This window comes from Amphiura filiformis, unplaced genomic scaffold, assembly GCF_039555335.1.
Source record: "Amphiura filiformis unplaced genomic scaffold, Afil_fr2py scaffold_199, whole genome shotgun sequence".
Classification (NCBI taxonomy): domain Eukaryota; kingdom Metazoa; phylum Echinodermata; class Ophiuroidea; order Amphilepidida; family Amphiuridae; genus Amphiura; species Amphiura filiformis.
The window spans coordinates 63,880-84,709 of record NW_027305663.1 but is presented as its reverse complement, the minus strand read 5'-3'; the positions used below and the strand labels follow the sequence as shown (position 1 = coordinate 84,709).

The window sequence follows — 20,830 nt, the reverse complement described above, 5'->3', positions numbered from 1 at the left end:
AAGTCCGCAACTGATGCGCAGGTACTCTCAGCGACTTAGATTGTGATTACCCCCAGCAGCTCCCCATTTCACACCTGGGTGGAGTGACGCAATTGGGAATTAAGCTATCTTGCTCAAGGACGCAACACACTGGCCGTGGTTGTGCTCGAACGTGCAACCTTTCGATTATAAAGCTCGCGCCCTAACCATTGGGCCACCGTGCTTCCCGCACCTGGGATATTATGGGATTGTAAAGTAATACTGTGAAATATATATAACAAGATTTGTTAAAATTAAGCGAAGCCTAAAGCCGTCAGTTCTGTGTAGAGAGATATATACCAGCAATAAACGTGTATAACAACCAGTTTCAGTAAGTTTTAGGCTACAAATATTAATTATATTTAATTTCAAAGATACAATGAGCCCTAACCTTGACATGGATAACAGTCCGGTTCATCACACATTGACCCTTTTCTTCCAAGCACACACGTCGGTGGTATTCCACACTCGTCGTCGCCTTTACATTGACATTCACAATTCTCCCATACCTGCTTCTCGTATGGCTCACACGGGGGACAGATATCATCACATATACATCCCGATTGTCCCAGAGTTGAATTTGTGCAATCTTTGCAATCACAAAAACATGGGCACTGACCGCTTTCATCAATGGTGTCGTATGAGCCATCTTCACAGGTACAGTCGCACTGAAATTATACGTAGAACATTACCACGGTGATGACACTGAATTCACGGTTTTTCTATTAGCAATTACGCAAACCTGTGACGAATTCTGTTGATTTGCGACCTACAAAGTAAGGCATGCTAACTGACGATCAGTCGAGAAATAATTAATTCACACTTAACTCTTACATGGCACCTGTATTGAGGTCACCACATAAAGGTGTCGTAAGTTTAGCGAATCGTACCTAAAAAAAAAGTAAGTATATGTGTTATATACTGCCTCTAGCTATAATGCCATCCTTGTAATCTGGTCAACTCATTGACAGATACCAACCTCAGGAGGGAATTCAATTTTTGATCAATTCTCTCCAGGTAGAGAAACGTAATGAACAAGAAGTGTTTGGTACAGAAACCTTTGATACCTTACCTGACCTTCCATCATGGCTACATAATTGTTTCCTCGTGGTATAAATATGATCAATGATCAAATGATCAATCTAACCAGACTTATTGGTGATAGCCTGCCAACATGAATCATTTATTTAAAAGTATGTACATCTAGCCATATTTCCCTAAAATGAAATTTTCAAAAAAGGAAACTAGTTTGCCAGAGGAGGGCCTCGAACCCATCCTGCACCTTCCCGCTATCATGGCTATCGAACTAATACCAGTATAGTACCACTGCGTTAGACCACTCGTTCTAAATTCATCGTAAAACTTACTTTCCAAAGTCAATAGATTTTAACTCCGATTTGAACAATAACACTTATTTTATAACGAAATGGTATACATGTACTTATAGAAAGGTGATCTTTACTGTACGTTAAACCCAATATATAACATTATTTGAAACTATTTAAGATGTCATCATACTTTCAGGCCAACCTCTGTCTGTATACATGACTAGCGCCCTCAACGCTACTTGAATAACATTGGACACATGCTAATTAGGAATTGTCAGTTCCAGACATTTTTCATCCTTGACATTGCTTATGATGAGTGTCTGATCCTTTTGTTTGTCCCATATTATTTATTTTAAAGTTAATGCTTTAATTCCTCGCCATATGCTTCAACATAAAAATTTTCTTAGAATATCAAGAGCTATCTCATTCATGACTGAACCAATACTGGGCTTGTTTGTTCATTCTGATTCCAAATAAAATGGTCATGAATATGTACAATTTATTCTGAAATTATTGAATTCTTAACGAGAATTTGGACATTTTCGTCTGGAGTCGACACCCGTATAGAGAAGGTTAAAGCACCAACCTAATATAACGGTAGGTAGGTAATACTAGCAATATTTAAAGTGATCATGAAGTATGGAAGGAACTATATGGGAGTGAATTTCTACTTCTACCGATATGATCGATCTGGAATGAGTGATCATGTGATTGAAGAAGTAAAGTTGAAGTAAAACTTCGCGTATACGACAATTGCGCTATCTCACAAGTAATGTGTGATGTTTCAACGATTTGAAATAGGAAACTTGATTATTTTCAAAAAGATACATAAAAAGATTACCGGACAAGAGCCGTCCAACTTCATTTCCCTTTCAGTGCCGTCAGCACAGTTGCAATAACATTCCGGGGCCAGATATTTTCTCTTCAGCGTTTTATCATCCTGACATTTCTCACATTCGCATTCCCCGTCTTTTTGCTGAATAATAATAATAATAATAATAATAATAATAATAATAATAATAATAATAATAATAATAATAATAATAATAATAATAATAATAATAGACTGGTTCTATTTTGGAAAAATCGCGTTCCTAGCGGAAAGTTTGCGTAAAAGTTAGCAATATTTGTTACTTTGGGTATGCTGAACTCGAATCTGTAGTCTGTCGAGCAATATGTTGAGACCGTGACCATCAAAAAGACCACCAATTGACCCCAAAGGATCGTATAGGGGGCAAAATCAATTTATTCCAATAACAATTTCAAATATGTCAAGTTATGCGTCTGCCCCCACGGATCCCAGAAATGAAATGTTTGTGCGTGTACGACCTATCGTTATGGGGCACAAAAGGTTGCAGGTCAATTTGCTTGTTGTGTGTGGGTCAAAAGTCAAAGTTACCACAATTTTCGTAAAAGTTGAGGCAAATTGATCGCCTAGCTTAGAGGTTTCAGAAAACGAATAGTTTGCACTATCTGCGATGTCTAGTTAGCATGTTACACAGCAAACAAAGAGTAAAAAGATATCTAGGATTCCATAGGATTCAATGGAATTTGTATTTATTTATCTTCTGAACTTGACATCGCAGATAGTAAAAACTATTCTTTTCCTGAATCCCTTGAAGTTGAGGAACAGTTTGTATCCATTTTTACGAAAATCGGAGCAACTTTAATTTTCACCCCTGTAGGCCTTATAGCATGCAAATTGACCTTGGACCTGTTGAGCCTCATAACTTGGTAACTATATATTCTACGTGCAAATATGTTACATTTTTGTGATCATTAGACCCAGATAAATAATGTGACATGTTTTTAGTAAATTTGGAGCATATTTAATTTTTGCCCCCTGTATGAGCATGTAGGGGGTTTGGGGTCTTTTTTGAGGGCCACGGGGTTCCAATATAGCTTGGCAGGCAAAATTTTTGAATACAGCATACGTACCCTAATCAACCAAAATAATTTGGTTGCCAGCTTTTACGCGAATAAGCACATAATTATTTCCAAAATTAATAAAAATAATAATAATAATAATAATAATAATAATAATAATAATAATAATAATAATAATAATAATAATAATAATTATAATAATAATAATAATGAGAATAATAATAATAATGTAAGCATTTTAAGCCCAAAGGTGCTCATAGTGCAGAAGTTTGAGCAGAAGCTTGAAGTCAAGAGAATTTTGTACTGTAGAGTAATTTCACGAACGTTTTCCATAACCTCTTAAAAATCAAGTGTGATTGACGCCAAAAAAAGCAACCATAGTATAACGGTCATATCATATTCGTTTAAGTTTGTTAGAAACAATCATACCTTGACACTTTTGACGGTATTGTCCGGTGGATCACAGTAGCATGGGCACATGCACTCTCCATTGTCAGGATCAATCGTTCCAGGAAGCTGTTCTCCAGTTTCTTCGTCTTCGCAAAGGCAACAAGGGTATCCCGTTTCTACACACTCTCTATTATATTGAAGATTATAAACATGATAAAGGGGAATATTATGTATTATAATGCGTTCATTACTTCGTGATAAGTTTCAAACTTAATTATATTTACCATCATCGTGCCATCATACATATTACTAAATAAAATCACACTACAGGGTGGGCCATTAAAAAGTTCGCACTTTTTCGATGGCTTATTTCTCAGAAATGAAAACACATATTGAAATAAGTTGAACATATTTGTAAACCTCTATGTCTGGACTGTCATTGCTGAAAAGGGCAGTAACATCCATGGTCTAATTACAAAATGGCGACCATTTAAAGCAGAGAAGTCAAAAACCACTTTGCACACACGTAAGACTATAGGCAATGATCATGCATATTAAGTTTTTAGGCTTAAGCAAGTTTTAAAAAAGTTTGATGACTCTATATGCATTTACTTGAGTGTCATTGCCGGGGTCATCGGACTCATGCGTGTATGAGTTGTTTACTGTTTGAAAATCATTCACCTGTGAAATTGACACAAAAGGCTGATTGGACATGCTCATTTACATAACAAATACACTAGTTTTGGAGGGAACTTCAAATTTAAAATGCCTTGCGTGCGTTCTTGTCATTCATGTTAGAGATACCCGTGTAAGTACTTTGAGGTGATTCTTGCTGTTCAAAATGCGGCAGTTTACAAAGGAGGAACGAATTTTCATCGAGGAGGAAATTTCAAGAACCGGTAAGGTGCGCTCTGTCCTGAATGCATGGCCGAACCAGTTTCCGAATACCAGACTTCCTAGTCGCCGACACATCTATAATATTAAACAAAAGTTTCACTTACATGGAACTGTTCTCAATCGGAACAAATCTAACAGTGAGAGACCACGAACAGGAAGATCAGCCAATCACATTGCCGATGTTAGAAGGGATATCGGATTTGCAAGCTAACCCAAGATTGAGTACTCGACGGAACAATTGTCCCCATATTCCAAGGACAACGTTCAGACGAATCATCACTCATGATATCGAATGGCACCCTTACAAGATCCTTAAGCGTCATGGACTGCAACCAGGAGATCCAAATCGGCGACTTCAGTTTTGTAACTGGTTAGTTAACAGAGCACGTCGCTTTCTTGATACCGCTGTTGTTGTTGACGAGGCAAACTTTCAAATGGACGGGTCTGTCTCTTCTCAAAACGTACGGATGTATGCACCGAAAGGCAATCCTCCGAGAGACTTTGCTTTTAACGTTCCACATGACAAACGCAAAGTTAGTGTTCTCGCAGCCGTCACAGGAAACAACCGGTTGATAGGACCGATATTCGTTGACCAGAACATAAATGGAAACGTTTACCTCGACATAATCAATGATCAACTAGAGCCTCAACTGGTCCAAATATTTGGACAGCAAGCGAACGGGGCCATCCGCAGGGCGTGGTTCTTTCAAGACGGAGCGCCAGCCCACCGTCTTATCGCTGTTAGAGACAGATTGCAGGAGTTGTTTCCGCATCGTGTTGTCGGCCTTGGACATCATGTGGAGTGGCCTCCGAGGAGTCCTGATCTGACACCTTTGGACTTCTGGCTTTGGGGTGATGTCAAGGCGTCTGTGTATGCCGAAGGTCCGCCAAGGAATTTGCGGGAGCTGAGGAGACGTATTACAGATGCGTTCACAAGGATCCGACCACCAGGGTTACTTCAAGAGCAGTTCACCATGTACGATCGTGCGATGATTTGTATTCGCGAGCAAGGAGGCCACGTTGAAGGACGATAAGAACACTTTAAAGACAGAAGCATTTTCACTGTGGCATGCATAAATACGTGACTTTATGGAACCATGATAAGCAGTAATGAAGAACAGAACTATTTTTATCAGAGTCAAATATGATTTTACTTGTATTCTTACTTTTCTAGTGCAATATTTTTAATTTCATGACAATTTGAGACAAATAACTCGTTTCCATTGAAGCACTGCTACGGTTTACATGTGTCTATATGAAGAAATAATTTCCGAAGAGAAGGAGAGACATTCCTGACACCTATTTATAAATTTATCTTGTTATTTCTCTATATAAGATTTATGTTATAGTGCAATAACCATCATGAAGACTCGGGTATAAAATTATGCACATTATCTAGAATGCGACTGCAAACAAACGTTAACTGCGCAGATTATTTAAAGCTACTGTTACATATTCTGTTCAACTGGAAAGGCTACATATTCTGTTTGAAAAAGAAATATTTATTTAAATATGGTTAATTTACAAGAGAAATATTGACAGAACTTTCATGCGTACTGTTATTTTTCTTCCTTTGTTCCTAATCCATTGTGGTGTGAACCAGCGACCACCATATATCGCGTGATCATCCGCTCCATTTGACTTACGTGTGTGCAAAGTGGTTTTTGACCCCTTGCTTCAAATGGCCGCCATTTTGTAATTAGACCATGGATGTTAATGCCCTTTTCAGCAATGACAGTCCAGACATAGAGGTTTACAAATATGTTCAACTTATTTCAATATGTGTTTGCACTTTTGAGAAATAAGCCATCAAAAAAGTGTGAACTTTTTAATGGCCCACCCTGTAGAAGCATATACCCACTTAAAACAATTCGTGGTATCCACGACACTCTCATAATTGTGATTTATGGAACGCTGTTTATGAATATTTTGCCGGTGATCAGTCCGGTCCGACTGCCTGACCATGACCAAGCAGCATGTTGCCTGTGCATGCATCATGGTATCCAACGCTCCATTTCAAATAGAGTTTCCTTTAGCCTTAACGCTCCAGTTGCTTTTTGGAGAGGGGGAAGGAAAGAAGAAATAAAGAAAGAAAGAAGAAGAGAAGATGCGGTCTTGAACCCCCGACCCCTCGGGTGCCACGCCCGTGCACGGTCCTACCTTGCCACGGGGGTGAAGCTTGCCCTGTCAAGCTTTCCGTCGCCATATGACTGTTCGCATGATGACGCAATCGCATTACGTGGGATACCTGCTTGTGTCTACGCTTTCTGAATTGAGGGTTTAAAGTAAAATATCCCCCGATTTAAAAAAAAGACACCATGAACAATTGAGGGTAAGTTTTCCAAATTCGGAAAGAGTTAGAGAGGCATATTTTGCCTGCGCAGGCATCATGCTGCCTGGTCCGGCAGTGTTTCATGGGCAAGCAGTTGGACCGGACTGATGATTCCGATTATAATCAAACTTTATAGAATTATGCTTTCACATTACAAACAAAAAACAAAGATTTTCATAGTTTCAGAGAAAGCTTTAAATAATTAAACCTCCTATTCAAAATGGCTACATACAATATGTGTGTGGATGTACTGGACGGTTTGATTTACTTACGCATTTCTATAACCAATAAATGACAACGGGATCACATATTCCTGTTGCGCAATCCAATCTCCAATTCGGAACGCGCCTGTCAAAGCATATCTGTCCAACCCAACTGTTGCAGATAGCAACGTCGACTTATCTGGATCGGGGCAATTGTGCGCACAAATTGTACCGCCGATGTCTGCTTTTGCTGTTACATCTTGTGTAAATGATAATCCGCTAACTTTTGGTGGTTTGGTACAGATTGCGTGTATGCCAATATTAGCTGATGGAAAAAACAAACAAACGTTATTATGCATAATTCACTTGAGTCGATTCAAATTGAGATAATCACTTCGTATCCCAGTATTAAACCCCTATTAAACAATAAGGCTTATGCAGAGTGGCTTAGCCAAGGGAGCAAGGCAAATTACAATGGGGCAAAACTTTGACGAAAATGGGCTAAAAAGTACACAAAAGACATAGAAATCTTAAATATTAGGGCTGTCAGCGTCCCACTAACATTTTTCATCATTTAACAAGTGCGGAACTCGGAGAGGAGGCACTGTTGCCAATATTTGATATACGTGCAGAAATATTATTTGTTTGCAAATTCAAGGAAAAAAGTCATAATCGCCATCATTTGGGATCAATTATTAGTTCAAAACTTACTCGCCCTTTGTAACCATTCACGCAATATGATGACATTTCCACACTCGGGTAATGACACTCTCGGCGGCCAAACGGCTGTGAAGCCAGCTTTAAGTATTGCGGTTACCGATGCTCTAGTTAATCCGGTGTCAGGATTGCCACTTGATGGACGTTCTCCAACAGTTATGAAAGATTTTGTGCTATCTTTGCATCCAGGTGGCTGAAGCGAAAAATATTTGTACCATAAACATGCCACGTTAAAGACTCGGATAGCGACATTTTCACGTATTTTTTGTGGGACCATAGACATGTTAGAGCACATCAGACATATCGAATTGCATTTCTAAAACGAGGAATGTCCTTCTGATATTGATTTTTGAAATTCACGATATAATACACAGTTGTTTTTTTTTTCAGGTTGTTGGGAAAAGAATCTATATCATTTGCCATAAAATATGTATCATATCGCGAATTTCAAACAATCAAAACTATCAAATATCAGAAATGCAATTTGATATGTCTGAAAATAAATATCGCTTAAAACAGTCTGACAACTGACTTTAATCATATAGACCACCGTTACTGTGCAATAATAATTGCTAAGTCTTCATTTTCTTCTAATTTAGGGTATTCTATTATACCTTATTTCAACAACAATGTAGACTACCCCTAAATCATGTAGGATTGTGTTCACTGACGGATTACAATGATATAATATTGCTATACTATAATCACGTAATCACTTTCAATAATTCGTCACCAATAATTATTATGGATGTATTCTAATCTCTTATTAAGGGGAAGAGCAGCACCCAAAAGTGATATTCTACACCCATCTTTGGTCAACTTATATATATGAACAAAAAGAATGACCTTCACTTTTGGCAAAATCAGGGTTTTTTTTCGTTAAAAATTGATAAAAAATCATCGTAAATTATTTGATTTTCAAAAAATTAGAATCAAAACTTCTCTTGACAAGGGCACGGCGGCGCAGCGGTACGGGCTCTGTCTTGTAATCGGTGGATTGCGAGTTCCAGCCCCGGCGGTGCCGTATGTGTTGTGCTCTTGGGCAAGGCGCTTTACCTTACTTGCCTCTCTCTACCCAGGGGTGAAATGGGGAGCTGTTATGAATATTGTCCATTGAGCGCTGCCCAAAGTTATGAGTATGCCTTGGGCATTGTATGATAGCTGACATTATTCTAACGACAGCGGAATAAATGTAATGCGCTTTGGTACATGTGCACATGTGAAAGGCAACGTATAAATACCAACATTTAATTATTTATTCATAATTGTTTAGATATTTGTCCCAACAACATACATGCAAAATTTACTGAGAAAAAGCTATCAACAATAACATTTGTACTAATTATTAGCACTAATATATGCAATCAAGATATAAAACTACTCGGAAATGAATTTTTCCTTGAAAAAAATACAATACATAAGAAATCCATTTCGTGCTTTAGTATAGGACAAAAGTCAATTCGCCTGTCTTTATTCCCTTTGGTTACCCACAACTTCAGAACCAAAAAACCGATTTGGTTCAAATAAAAGCTAACATTCTATACTTTTTAATTTAGAAAAAAAAAATAAAATGACAGAATTGACCTTATTTCACACTTTTGGTTGTGGTGCATCTCCTTAAGTGCTTTACCTTCGAGTCTGGGAACGATATTCCATCGCCATCACGCCACACAGCTGTACCTTTGGCGTCACATGTAACTTTTGAGGATGCTCCTACGACAACCTTTAACTGAATGATAACATGAAGTGTTAAGTAAGCGCACTGTTGTATACAGACATACATACATACATACATACATACACACGTTCACCCCTACATAATATACGTACGTATATTTGAATACTTCAATATTAAATAGATTGATCGTTTGGAAATTTCTCGGGTCGACTTTTTTCTGCTCCTCATATCAAGGATAATAAATAATAATAATAATAATAATAATAATAATAATAATAATAATAATAATAATAATAATAATAATAATAATAGTAATAATACTTATAACAATACTACTACTACTACTACTACTACTACTACTACTACTACTACTACTACTACTACAGGGTGTATCAAAATGATTGGTACCGAAGACCTCTCATTTTTTGCCGAATTGTTTTACTAGTTTTTGTGTCCGTTTAGGATTAATTGTTTAAATATTTGTAATTATAGTAGTTTTATCTTCTCTAAGAATTTAGATCATAACGATAGCACATTCTGTTCAGAAGTTACATGATTCTAAAGGAAAGTAGGTGTTTTTACACTTTTCATCGTAACGCTGGATCAGTAGCGCACCATTTCAAAGCTCTATTTTACTGCAAATACCTTGTGAGAATGATATGTTGAAAATCATGGAAATGTTTAATATTTTCCTTGCCTATTTCTTCATTCTTAATATATATAAATGTTATAATCAATATTTATTGGTTGAGAGTAATATTATTGACTTGAATAATTTAGGTAGGGTGAAAGAAGTTTGTGTATTAACACTTTCCATTGCGGTAATTTAAATTGTAGTATTGAGATTACTAAGTAGATGGTGTGGCAGAATGGCTATAGACTGTATTTTAGTTTAGACCTGGTAAAGGTTATTGGAATGGCCCCACAGTATTCCACACTTCAGTGTGCATTCATAGTTGAGAATGACTGGTTGACACGAAGCTATGGAGAAGTGCAGAGAAGATTTAGAAGATAATTGCCAAGCGCAAGGAGTATCCCATGCAAACATGCTATATCTTGCAATGTTTTAAAATTTGATATGGGCTTGCAGTTACAGAATGGATCCATCCCAGGTGTTAAGTTCTTTCAAGATAGGGCTTCACCTCACACTGCCAGAGTCGTAAGGCAGGGATTTCAGGAACTATCGTTCTAAAAGCATGTGTAAAGCAATTCTATGTTATGTAGACTGAGGTGAGATATTGAATAGCATGTATGCAATAAATGGTTCAAGCAGTGAACCTATTCATCTTGTCATGTGAAAGTAAAACCATGATTACGTCGATCTTCGTTTAAATGACAATAGCTCCCAGATGCATCAACCTATCAACTTCAGATTATTAGATCAATAAGTTAACATATGCCCCTTTCTATTTATAGTACAAAAACCATATTAATTAGCAGTTTTATATTTTTGATTAATTTTTGAAAATGTCACATAGCCCGGTACCAATCATTTTGATACACCCTGTACTACTACTACTACTACTACTACTACTACTACTACTACTACTACTACTACTACTACTACTACTACTACTACTACTACTACTACTACTACTACTACTACTACTACTACTACTACTAATAATAATAATAATAATAATGATAATAATAATAATAATAGTAATAATAATAATAATAATAATAATAATAATAATAATAATAATAATAATAATAATAATAATAATTAAGCAGATAACATTTACCTGGGCCATAGCAGTAATTTCCACCGACGCGGAAAAGTGGAAGCTCACCCAGAAGGGAATTAACCATATCTGAAGTTTGAAGACACCCACACGTTTTTGCCCCAGAAGTTTATAGAATTTCAGTTCACCCCTGAAATGTGAAAGTTTTGAGAACTTATTCAAAATTTATATCGTTTATTGTCCCCCGCCAAACAAAGTTTGGAAAGGGACTGTGAAACGAGCTCCGATGTCTGTGAGTCTGTGAACAAAATTTTAACCCTTAATGTTAACCCTTGATGTTAACCCTGGGCTTCTTTTGATTTCTCGTACATGCTATGATTAATTTCAATGAGACTTGACTTGGACACAATGACCCTTGGGTACATTGATATGTGTGAGGTTAACAGGTGTAGGGTCAAAGGTCATCAAGCGGTCACTTAAGGTCATTTGACAAATATGATTTTTATATTTTTATTTTACGAGCCACAATAGCCTGTAAGTGACTGTAAGTGACTGTCTACTATCAGAAATGCATTTATTATTCGTGTGTGATGTGCCCTGAGTAATTCAATTTAATTTAATTTTTTCACTTTGTTTACAATCTGAAAGTATGTCATGAGATGGGAAACCCCTTGTACGTGCAAGATAATAGTGTGGAAAGTCATTTTGGAATTCCCCCAAATTATTGTAAACAAAGTCAGATTTATGTTTGGAGCTTGGAAACCCCCAGTTCATTATTGCACCATCAGGAAAACCCCCAGGAAGTGATGTAATGTGAAAGAATAAAATCATTACATGTTCAATTCGCCGGCTGATCCTCCATGAGCTGTTATGGCGTGTGGTGGTGAGCCAACGACATGTAATCGTTAGTGCACGCTGGTTCGAATCCGAACGGTTCTGATTTTTCTCTCCTTTATTATAATGCCAGTTTGTCTGAGCTCCATTTCTTTAATTATTATATATTTTCTCAGGCATGTATCCTCTGGATCCTCGCATTTAATATTTAATGTCTCATATTGACTGATGTCATGCTATGACACAGCAGATAGGCCGCCCTCTCTAATTATAATTAATTTACATTGGCCGTGCGACATTTACGAGAGAATAAAATCATTACATGTTCAATTCGCCGGCTGATCCGCCATGAGCTGTTATGGCGTGTGGTGGTGAGCCAACGACATGTAATCGTTAGTGCACGCTGGTTCGAATCCGAACGGTTCTGATTTTTTCTCTCCTTTATTATAATGCCAGTTTGTCTGAGCTCCATTTCTTTAATTACTATAATATTATAATTGAAAAGTAGCTTTCAAACTTGCAAAAGTCAATCGGAGCCAGCCAGGGCGGCGGAACGATTTTGAAAATGGGGGGGGGCAGTCAGGGTGATGTAAAAACCGAAATAATAGGGGGGTGTCTGAGGGGAATGTGCCCCTCATAAGTGAGAAACTTTTGCAAAATGAAGGCCCAATTGAAACCATTTGATGGACTATTTTGGTACTATTATTGTGTACAATTTGAGTTTGAAAAGGCCGAAAATTGGTGAAATGAAGCTATTAAAGCCATTTGTGGACAAGTTCTCACTATTATTATCTGTATACATTATTACTGTAAAGTGTCGGGTGTCCAAAGCAGAAAAAGGGCGAAAGCAGGGGGGTGTCTGAGGGGGGATGTGCCCCCGTCAGAAGTGAGAAACTTTTGCAAACTGAAGGCCCACTTGAATCCATTTGTTGGACCATTCTGGCACTATTATTGTGTACAATTTCAATTTGAAAAAACTGAAAATGGGTTAAATGAAGGCCCAAATTGAAACCATTCGTGGGTAAGTTTTTACTATTATTGTACAAATATTACTTTTAGTGTTCAAGCAGAAGCGAAAAGAGGAATTTGTTTATCCATAGGCCTACACACTGTGTATTAACACTTATGTTCACCCAGACATGTTACACACAGCACATTATGGGTTAAAAGTGGGGGGCCAGGCCCCCGGTCAAAAAAGTGGAGGGGCCACTGGTCCCCTACCTACACCCCCACCCCCTGCCCCTTCCCCGGTTCCGCCGCCCTTGGAGCCAGCGAAATTCTACAACTGTAGAGGAATGTCTGCCCGTTATCTGTAAACAATCAGGGCTATAATGATAGGTAATTGCTGTCATTTGTGCGCATTGTATTCTGGTCTTTGCACGAAATGTTCTTGGAGATATGTTCTATCAACATAAATTTGCACAAAATCAACATAAATTTGCACAAAATCAATAAAATGTCAAGTGAAATAAATATTTCTGATCGAACATGAATACCTTTTTCATCCCATAGTGTTTTTACATAATATGCTTTTTTTTATTTCCCGTCTGATTCCGATATTTTTTATCTTGAATTTGGTGCCATCGCAATGTCTGATCTTACTGTAGTATTACCGTATTGAATCTGCCCAAGGAATGCTAAAATAATATAATAATAGATTAATAATAGAAAGGTCCATTGTGAGATTTTAACAAATTGTTTTGATACACTTGAGTCAAGTATTTGCAATACCAAATCAACAAGTTGCAGTAAATAAATAATTAAATAAACTTTTCTTCGTAGTTTGGTAAAATGTTACCTTTATAATTATTATGGGGTCCTATACTACATAGTTACTGTAATGTAAATACATTTTACATCAGTAACCAAACCAAACCAGACTGCTATTGAACCTTACACAGCTTTTAACTTACCCGACGGCGTATTCGCATTGCGCGTCGATCCCCAGCTCTACTTTTCCTGATAGTTCCATGCCAAGTGTTTCTAGATCTAGAAGTCCAGACGTCTCGATAGTCAACTTAAAGGTTGGATTAAATTTTGCTTCTCCTTTCCCTTTACACTTTTGTCCAGAAGAACCCTATTAAATCAACGTAATAAACATGTATATAGGTTGTTGTACGTAGAGGTGTAAGTATGTACATGTATTTTGGGTCTGTTCTTCTTTATTCATAACCTCAATAATATACGAGATCCAATCACAGATAATAACTTTAAAATACGCGGACGCAAATCAGGTTATTGAAAAAGTATAATGACCGCGTCTCGTGACGTAGCTAAAAGTACGCTTAACAATGACCGCGTTACGTGACGTGTTATACATTCGAACAATTTACGCGGGCGCTGGCCGCCGTATTATATGTACATCGCCTGATAGTGTGATTGGTTGCTAGCGGTATTTCCCCAATGGGCTATTCGATGTTTTACAGGGAAAACGAAAGATACAGTTAAAATTATATTTTGTTTTCACATTTAAAAGAAGAAAATTTGACATAAATTGAATTTAAAAAGTGAAAAGTGACGGTTATGAATGAGGTTACCTCTAATTGATCTGTTATTCTTTCAGTCATTAGCGTTTTTATGATTTTAACCACTGCACAATGTTTATTGCGGTAGCATGTGTACCACTTTAGCACGCTTTGACCAGGGGCGTAGGGGGTTGACAGGGTGGACGAAGTCCAGGGGCCCGAGAGTTTAGGGGCCCCGAGCAAAAGCGAAAATGAAATAAGGCTGATAAAGGAGATGTTAAAAGGGCCCCTTCTTGTCCACTGGGCCCGAAGCTGTTGCTACGCCCCTGACTTTGACATGAAGTGGTTACCTCTTTCTCATAGGCGACTGAAAACGAATAACTCGGAGAGTAAGTGTAAGTTCCTCGTCTAACTCTGTGTCGTGTTGGCAGAAGACTGAAATGTGGTAAAGCTTGCAGCTCTGATAGCGTTGTTGCAGTCAGAACTTCCAGTATAACGAATTCCTCGGTAATTGTCTTCGAGACGATCTATTGTATTTCACAATAAAAGTTATATCAAACTTAAAATTGCACGGGAATAAAAACCAAAACACTTTAACACACATACTAATAACTGATGTGCTGAGCGCCTATAAATGGTTGCCGTGTGCATAATATTTTTACTCACGAGTAATATTTCGTCCACATGGACTTCGTCATATACGTGACTTAATCAGTCACGTATATGATCACTTCTGGCAAGAAGGTCGCCCTTGTGTATGAGAACAGTTCCCGCCAAAAACAAAGTTCTCGGGATAGTGGATCATCAGCCTGATAAAGTCCACCGACGTTTAGTAGACGAAATATTACACATACTTCTGTTAAATAATTTGCAATATAACTTTCAAATATTAACTTAAATTGTTTGAGAACACACCTAGGTTTCATTATCATTGAGGTATAGGACTTTTTATTTTTTCGGAGGAGAGCAGGTAGGGCAACTACTTGATTATATTTCTACATGTTCATACTACATACTCTGAAAATTTTAGAAAATTCGCACGAGTCCGTTTTTTTTAAATCACATTTTTGTTCCTAAAATGGGGGTTATAGCGCCCTCAACAGGCACTCTCTCCATAGGGCTACATGTAAAGACCAGTTATAGGCAAATGGCCATAAAATAAAACGGACTCGTGCGAATTTCCTCAAATTTTGCATATGATGTAGATTTAACACCTGGAATGTAATGCAAGTGATGTCGTTGCTGCTCTACTAAATTCATGTTTAAAATGTCCGCCCCAAACCAAGGTGAACAGGGTGAGCAAACCTATGGTTACCTGAACCAGTTATATATCTTACGAAAACATGTTTTCTTTAATTTCTGTACAGATGTTAGCATTAAATACAGCAAGTAATAACATGTCCAACCGGTAGTTTTGTTATTGTAATATGACGTACGGATGAGAGTACACTTTCACATCAAGACTTTAATACATCTAACTTAATGATGTGACATCAAACAAATTACAATACGTAAAGAATTCTCGTACCTGTCCAACAAACCGATCACCAGGCCCTCCGATAATTGTATCATTGTGTGAGATAACGAGATCGTCTTCGTATATGTTCTCATTCAGTACCAGGAGATTGTTGCGACCAATACCTCCGTGACAAGATAAGTCTATTTCATCACCAATATCATTTTGTATTGACAACGTCTCCTTTATCCTGTAATATGATAATTTGATTGTACTTACTTGATAGAGTCTCATTAACGAATTGTTACGGACTTAGAATTTCTTCAAAACCTATTTCGCCCAGCTATAAAAATGTAATCTATAGTAGTACACACCCATTTACTATTGTTACACCAGAATATGGCAGCCATATTTGCCTGTTTGTTTATGTCCTTTGCCTATGATAAAGGGGAGTTGCTCGACAAAATAATGTCTTGTTTTGATATGTTGAAATACCTATTCTTACTTCAAGAAATGCACAAATGGAATTTAGGCTGTCAAACATCAGAGGATGTAAGTAAAATTCACATCAAATACACTGGCACTGTAATATAGTAACACCCCCTGTAATATTCTTAAATTAACAAAACACATTTTTCGACTTAAAAGCCATTGCCAAAATATTTTTGAACCGAATAAAAGGTGTGGGCCTTAATTCTTCATTGAAACTCTACATTCTGTTAAAATATAAATAAATGTTGGCCTTTGATATAGCGCCTTTCACAGTGTATCAAAGCCCTTTATATGTATTCCTCTGCCACTAGCTAGAATACGCTAGCTGCCATACACATGCCGTACGCGCTCATTGGACTATATTCCTAACAGCTCCCCAATTCGCGCATGGGCGGAGAGAGGCAAGCGAGGTGAGGTGCTATGTTCAAGAACACAACACGGTGGCCGTACCAAGGCTCGAACCCACAACCCTCCGATTCAGAGTCTTATGCCCTATCTACTACACCACCGTGTCCTCGTCGTGTTACTTGATATTTTTGGTCCAAAATTGTTCAAGGTTGAAATTAATTGGTCGTATATCTCTTTACATATGAGATACTAAATGATGTACTACCTAAATTGTACCTCACGTGGCTTGTGCCTCCAAAGTGGATCTAATTTAGGCCTTATGAGGTACTTATACCTACAATCCACTATATCAGGTATATTTTAGTTTGTACCTCATTTGTATCTGAGATTGTTTCAAAAGTGGATACTTTTAGGTATACCTCATTTACACCAGGTGTTTAAAGCGGCGGCAAGAACAGATTCCAATACTAACATCGAGAATGAGACACCCCCTAGAATAGTACATGACGGTTTACCTAGGTTGGTGCATAAGGAACACACGCTTGGGTTCATGGAAAATCCATGGTCTAGACATGTGTAAAATTCACATGCCAGGCTAACTATAGCTTATAAAAAGCATGCAGGCCCAGTATAGTTTCAAGGGAGAAAAATAGCGAGAAATAGAAAGAAGCAAAGAAAGTCACTCCCAACAATCAATTTACAATTTTGCTCTTAGCCCTTGGTTCGAGCGTTGACAAACTGGAAATAGAAAATGCAAGCATTTGTTAGCATGTTGTTAGGTATCGAAAATTTTAATTCGTTTATCATAATGAAGAATCGGGAATAACAGTTGTTTTCTATTAACTCTTAACCAGTTTTGGTGGTACCAACCCATAAATGTATGTAGCATTGTCGGAGCAGTCGGCAAGTTCTGTGTGAACAAATATTGCGTCTTGTTCAGGGACAATTTCTATGACAGATTCAACATTCAAAGAAGTCCGATTTGAAATAAGAATATCTCCAGTGGTGTAGTTTCTTGTCTCATCGTTGATGGGTAAGAATATGAAGGACGATATACTTTGTTCTTCTTCATTATCCTTGTTGATATACTGATGTCCCAGACACTTATAAGGTGTAATATCTGTCAAATGATTCATTCAAAATAGCTTTGTCACACAAGTTAATATAATGATTCAAATACCAGTTTAGACCAAATAACGTATAAAAGGTTGATTTATTATTTAAAGGTTCTCAAAAAAGTTTTGTATACCGCATTGGTGAGTGCCAATATGAGAGTAATGTGCCCCTAAATTCATTATTTAAAAAAAAACAGGAAAAGATCGGGTCCTTATATTAAAATGAGCTCATTAGCATTATTGTGAATATGTAGATTAGGACTTGCATGCTTAGGGCGTAGGTCACGGAGTTTAAAGGTCAATACATTAGAGATTCGGAATAAATTATAGCGTTTGCCTTTTGGACCAAAAGATGCAAATAAGCTCATTAGCATAATTGTATCATTCAAGCAGCAATGGTTTTAATTGGTCAACATAATCAAGAGCAAGACTCAATTAGATTCAGGGTTAAGATGTTGACCACATACATATATAGATATACGCACAGCAAATACTAACACATATTGATATCAGAACATGGTTTACCTTCTGCTAAGTCAATAATGACACTACCATTTGTGGTGATATTACCATAGAGCAGTTCCTCCAGTAACTCATTATTTGGTGTGTCATCTGTTATCGCTGGGTCACCAGCAGGTTCCATTTCAACAGGTTGACTGAAGTCTGCATACTTAAGAACCTCCAACAGGTCGGCCTGCTTACCCATGAACAGTGTGTGGCGATCTGAAAAAAAAAATCCAAAGGTATCCGTAACATCATGACAAATATATAGTTTTAATAGTAGGCAGTCTCTGATACTATTTAAAAAATCAGATACGAGGTTTAGGTGCAGCCTCAATGATCCTGATGAGCAGGAATAGCTTCTCAGAGGCAGTGTCATGTACATAGATGTTTCAATTGATCATGATCTATAGATAAACACTAAATCTAACTACGGAACAATGCTCATACCCGGGGTTTATACATATTGCAGCCATTGACGGCCGGCGTGATATTTTGCGTTTCTGAGCGCTAACCTAACGCCGTACGGCAAACGGCCAAAACTCATTCTGATTTTGAAAGGTGTTAGGGTTGTCGTTCTGAAACGCAGCCTGTGTATGAAGTGTTGTTTTGCGACCTCCCATTCATATATTAAGTATAACTAATAGATCAAAAAAGTAGACTTAGTTTACAAAGGGTGGGATGCGTGTAAAATATGTTGGTGGATGTTATAAGTGCAGACATGTTTGCGCTTCGACAGCACCATTATTTAGTTGATTCTGATCTGATCTGAATCTGATGATTCACAAGTGGCAGTGAAATTACAGCGCTTTAAATCTTCTGTAAAAGATGCTATACAAATCCAAATTATTATGCGAGTAGTTGTAAATGATTTGTTAACCTTTATCCGTCACCAATCCAACCCTGTGTAGAATGCCATCAGCTTGCTCATTGCTTAAAATCTGGCCAACTTTAATGTCCATTATTTGACTTGTTACAAACAAAACATCATCTTCCAGCTCGCCATATCCAACAACTGGGCATTTGTATATAGTGGCATTTACTGTATCCAAAAGAATAACGTCTTCATTGATTTTAGCCTTCATAATCCTTGAAGTGTCGGTGTAGTTCTTTGATACGATTCCTGAAGGACAACGGTCTTCGTTCCAAGTGTGACAAGGGTTCGTCTTTAGGAAGAAAATAGACAAAATAATTCATGAATTAATTTCTATATGTTTGCAATTGAGAATAGATTTCTGATTGTATCGTTGCTGATAAAAGCAGTTCCTAGGCCAGTTTATAACGTACGAATAAGTATACGAGTATTATTTTTAGGCGAGTCGGTCGGCAGACGTCATTATTGTCCAGTTTTAGCTATTAAAATAAAAACACTGCAGTGTACTTCTTAAGAGCAATACAATGATGGTATAGAAATCTGCCAAGAAAGCATATTATCATATTTGCATTTTCATATTAAAGTCTTTCTGTTTTAAGGCCAATACTATATCGAAACAAAAGCTTTTAATAGGTCTCTCTAGCTAGAAAATGTATGTACATGAGATGGAAATGACACCCATCATATCAAGCCTTGGAATCGCCTTTATATAGCTCATACCTTTCTCTTGAGCGCTGTATTTGTATAAATATTTGAGTGCAAACACCGCTAGATGGCGCTCCCGTTTAATTTGCCTTCAGTTTGACTACTTGCTTACTCCGTCGTAGGCCTGTGTCTTTTTACTTTTAACACTACTGTATAAAACATCATGCAGAGAAGGTCGAGGTACTTACGTCGTTTGTGAAACATCGTTGAACATCCAGACACTGCTCACATGATTCATTGTCGCTATCAGAAGCAGTCATGTTGCACTGCCGGGATTCGCATCTTATTTTCTATGGAGATAATCAATTTTTGATAGCGCAAGTTATAAACCCGCATAATATTAATATTAACCCGCATATATTTGTTATTAATATTAACCCGCATACAAGTTCTTTATAAAACTAGCATTTATTCAAATCCGTTTTGATCATGTTTTGTTTTGAAAAAGCATTACCTATTGAGCGGTATAATTTGTCTGTGTCTTGTTTTTTATGAATATAACAGTGTTACAACAAATTCATTGGAAGAGATCAATTCTGTCCTGTCTTAGTACTTTGTAACAATATTAATCAAAATTGAAGGCTATTAATGATATTTCAAAGTTGAATCAACGTTAAAATAACGTTTAGTTCCTCTCGGTCTTACTTGGAACCCTAATAACAAACAATTGACCAATATTTACATGCATCCACGATCTTCATGTTTACACATACCCGACCATCCACTGAACCAGTTAATCAACTACTGACCTCAATTGATTGCGAACACTGCCCAGTTGTAAAACAGGCGTAGTAGAACCAGTCTTCACAGTCAATTTCTTTATCAGGGGTATATGGTGTTCCCGGCAAACACGACCGCTTTGTATCACACCATCCACAGCCTTCTTCACGGGCACATGTCTTGCA

The 20,830-nt window shown here is 37.4% G+C and overlaps 1 protein-coding gene and 1 long non-coding RNA gene across 2 annotated transcripts in view; both read right to left on the bottom strand.

Annotated features, from left to right (window-relative positions):
- Nucleotides 1-18,551, bottom strand: part of LOC140145291 (uncharacterized) — a gene marked incomplete at its 3' end in the record, with an annotated part of 42,306 nt that extends 23,755 nt beyond the window's left edge. The window contains exons 1-12 of the mRNA XM_072167050.1: nt 18,371-18,551; nt 17,601-17,850; nt 15,963-16,140; nt 14,785-14,961; nt 13,883-14,046; nt 11,196-11,325; nt 9,403-9,501; nt 7,767-7,965; nt 7,125-7,380; nt 3,663-3,810; nt 2,188-2,322; nt 410-686 (exon numbers count right to left, since the gene is read on the bottom strand). Of these exons, the coding sequence (XP_072023151.1) occupies nt 410-686; nt 2,188-2,322; nt 3,663-3,810; nt 7,125-7,380; nt 7,767-7,965; nt 9,403-9,501; nt 11,196-11,325; nt 13,883-14,046; nt 14,785-14,961; nt 15,963-16,140; nt 17,601-17,850; nt 18,371-18,551 (2,194 nt within the window). The remainder of the gene's footprint in view (nt 1-409; nt 687-2,187; nt 2,323-3,662; nt 3,811-7,124; nt 7,381-7,766; nt 7,966-9,402; nt 9,502-11,195; nt 11,326-13,882; nt 14,047-14,784; nt 14,962-15,962; nt 16,141-17,600; nt 17,851-18,370) is intronic.
- A 596-nt stretch (nt 18,552-19,147) lies between these two features.
- LOC140145289 (uncharacterized) lies at nt 19,148-20,802 on the bottom strand. The gene is made up of 3 exons (XR_011858020.1): nt 20,675-20,802; nt 20,114-20,215; nt 19,148-19,512 (listed from the first exon to the last, which is right to left on the bottom strand). It is a non-coding gene; the product is annotated as an uncharacterized lncRNA (long non-coding RNA).
- Nucleotides 20,803-20,830: the final 28 nt, after the last annotated feature.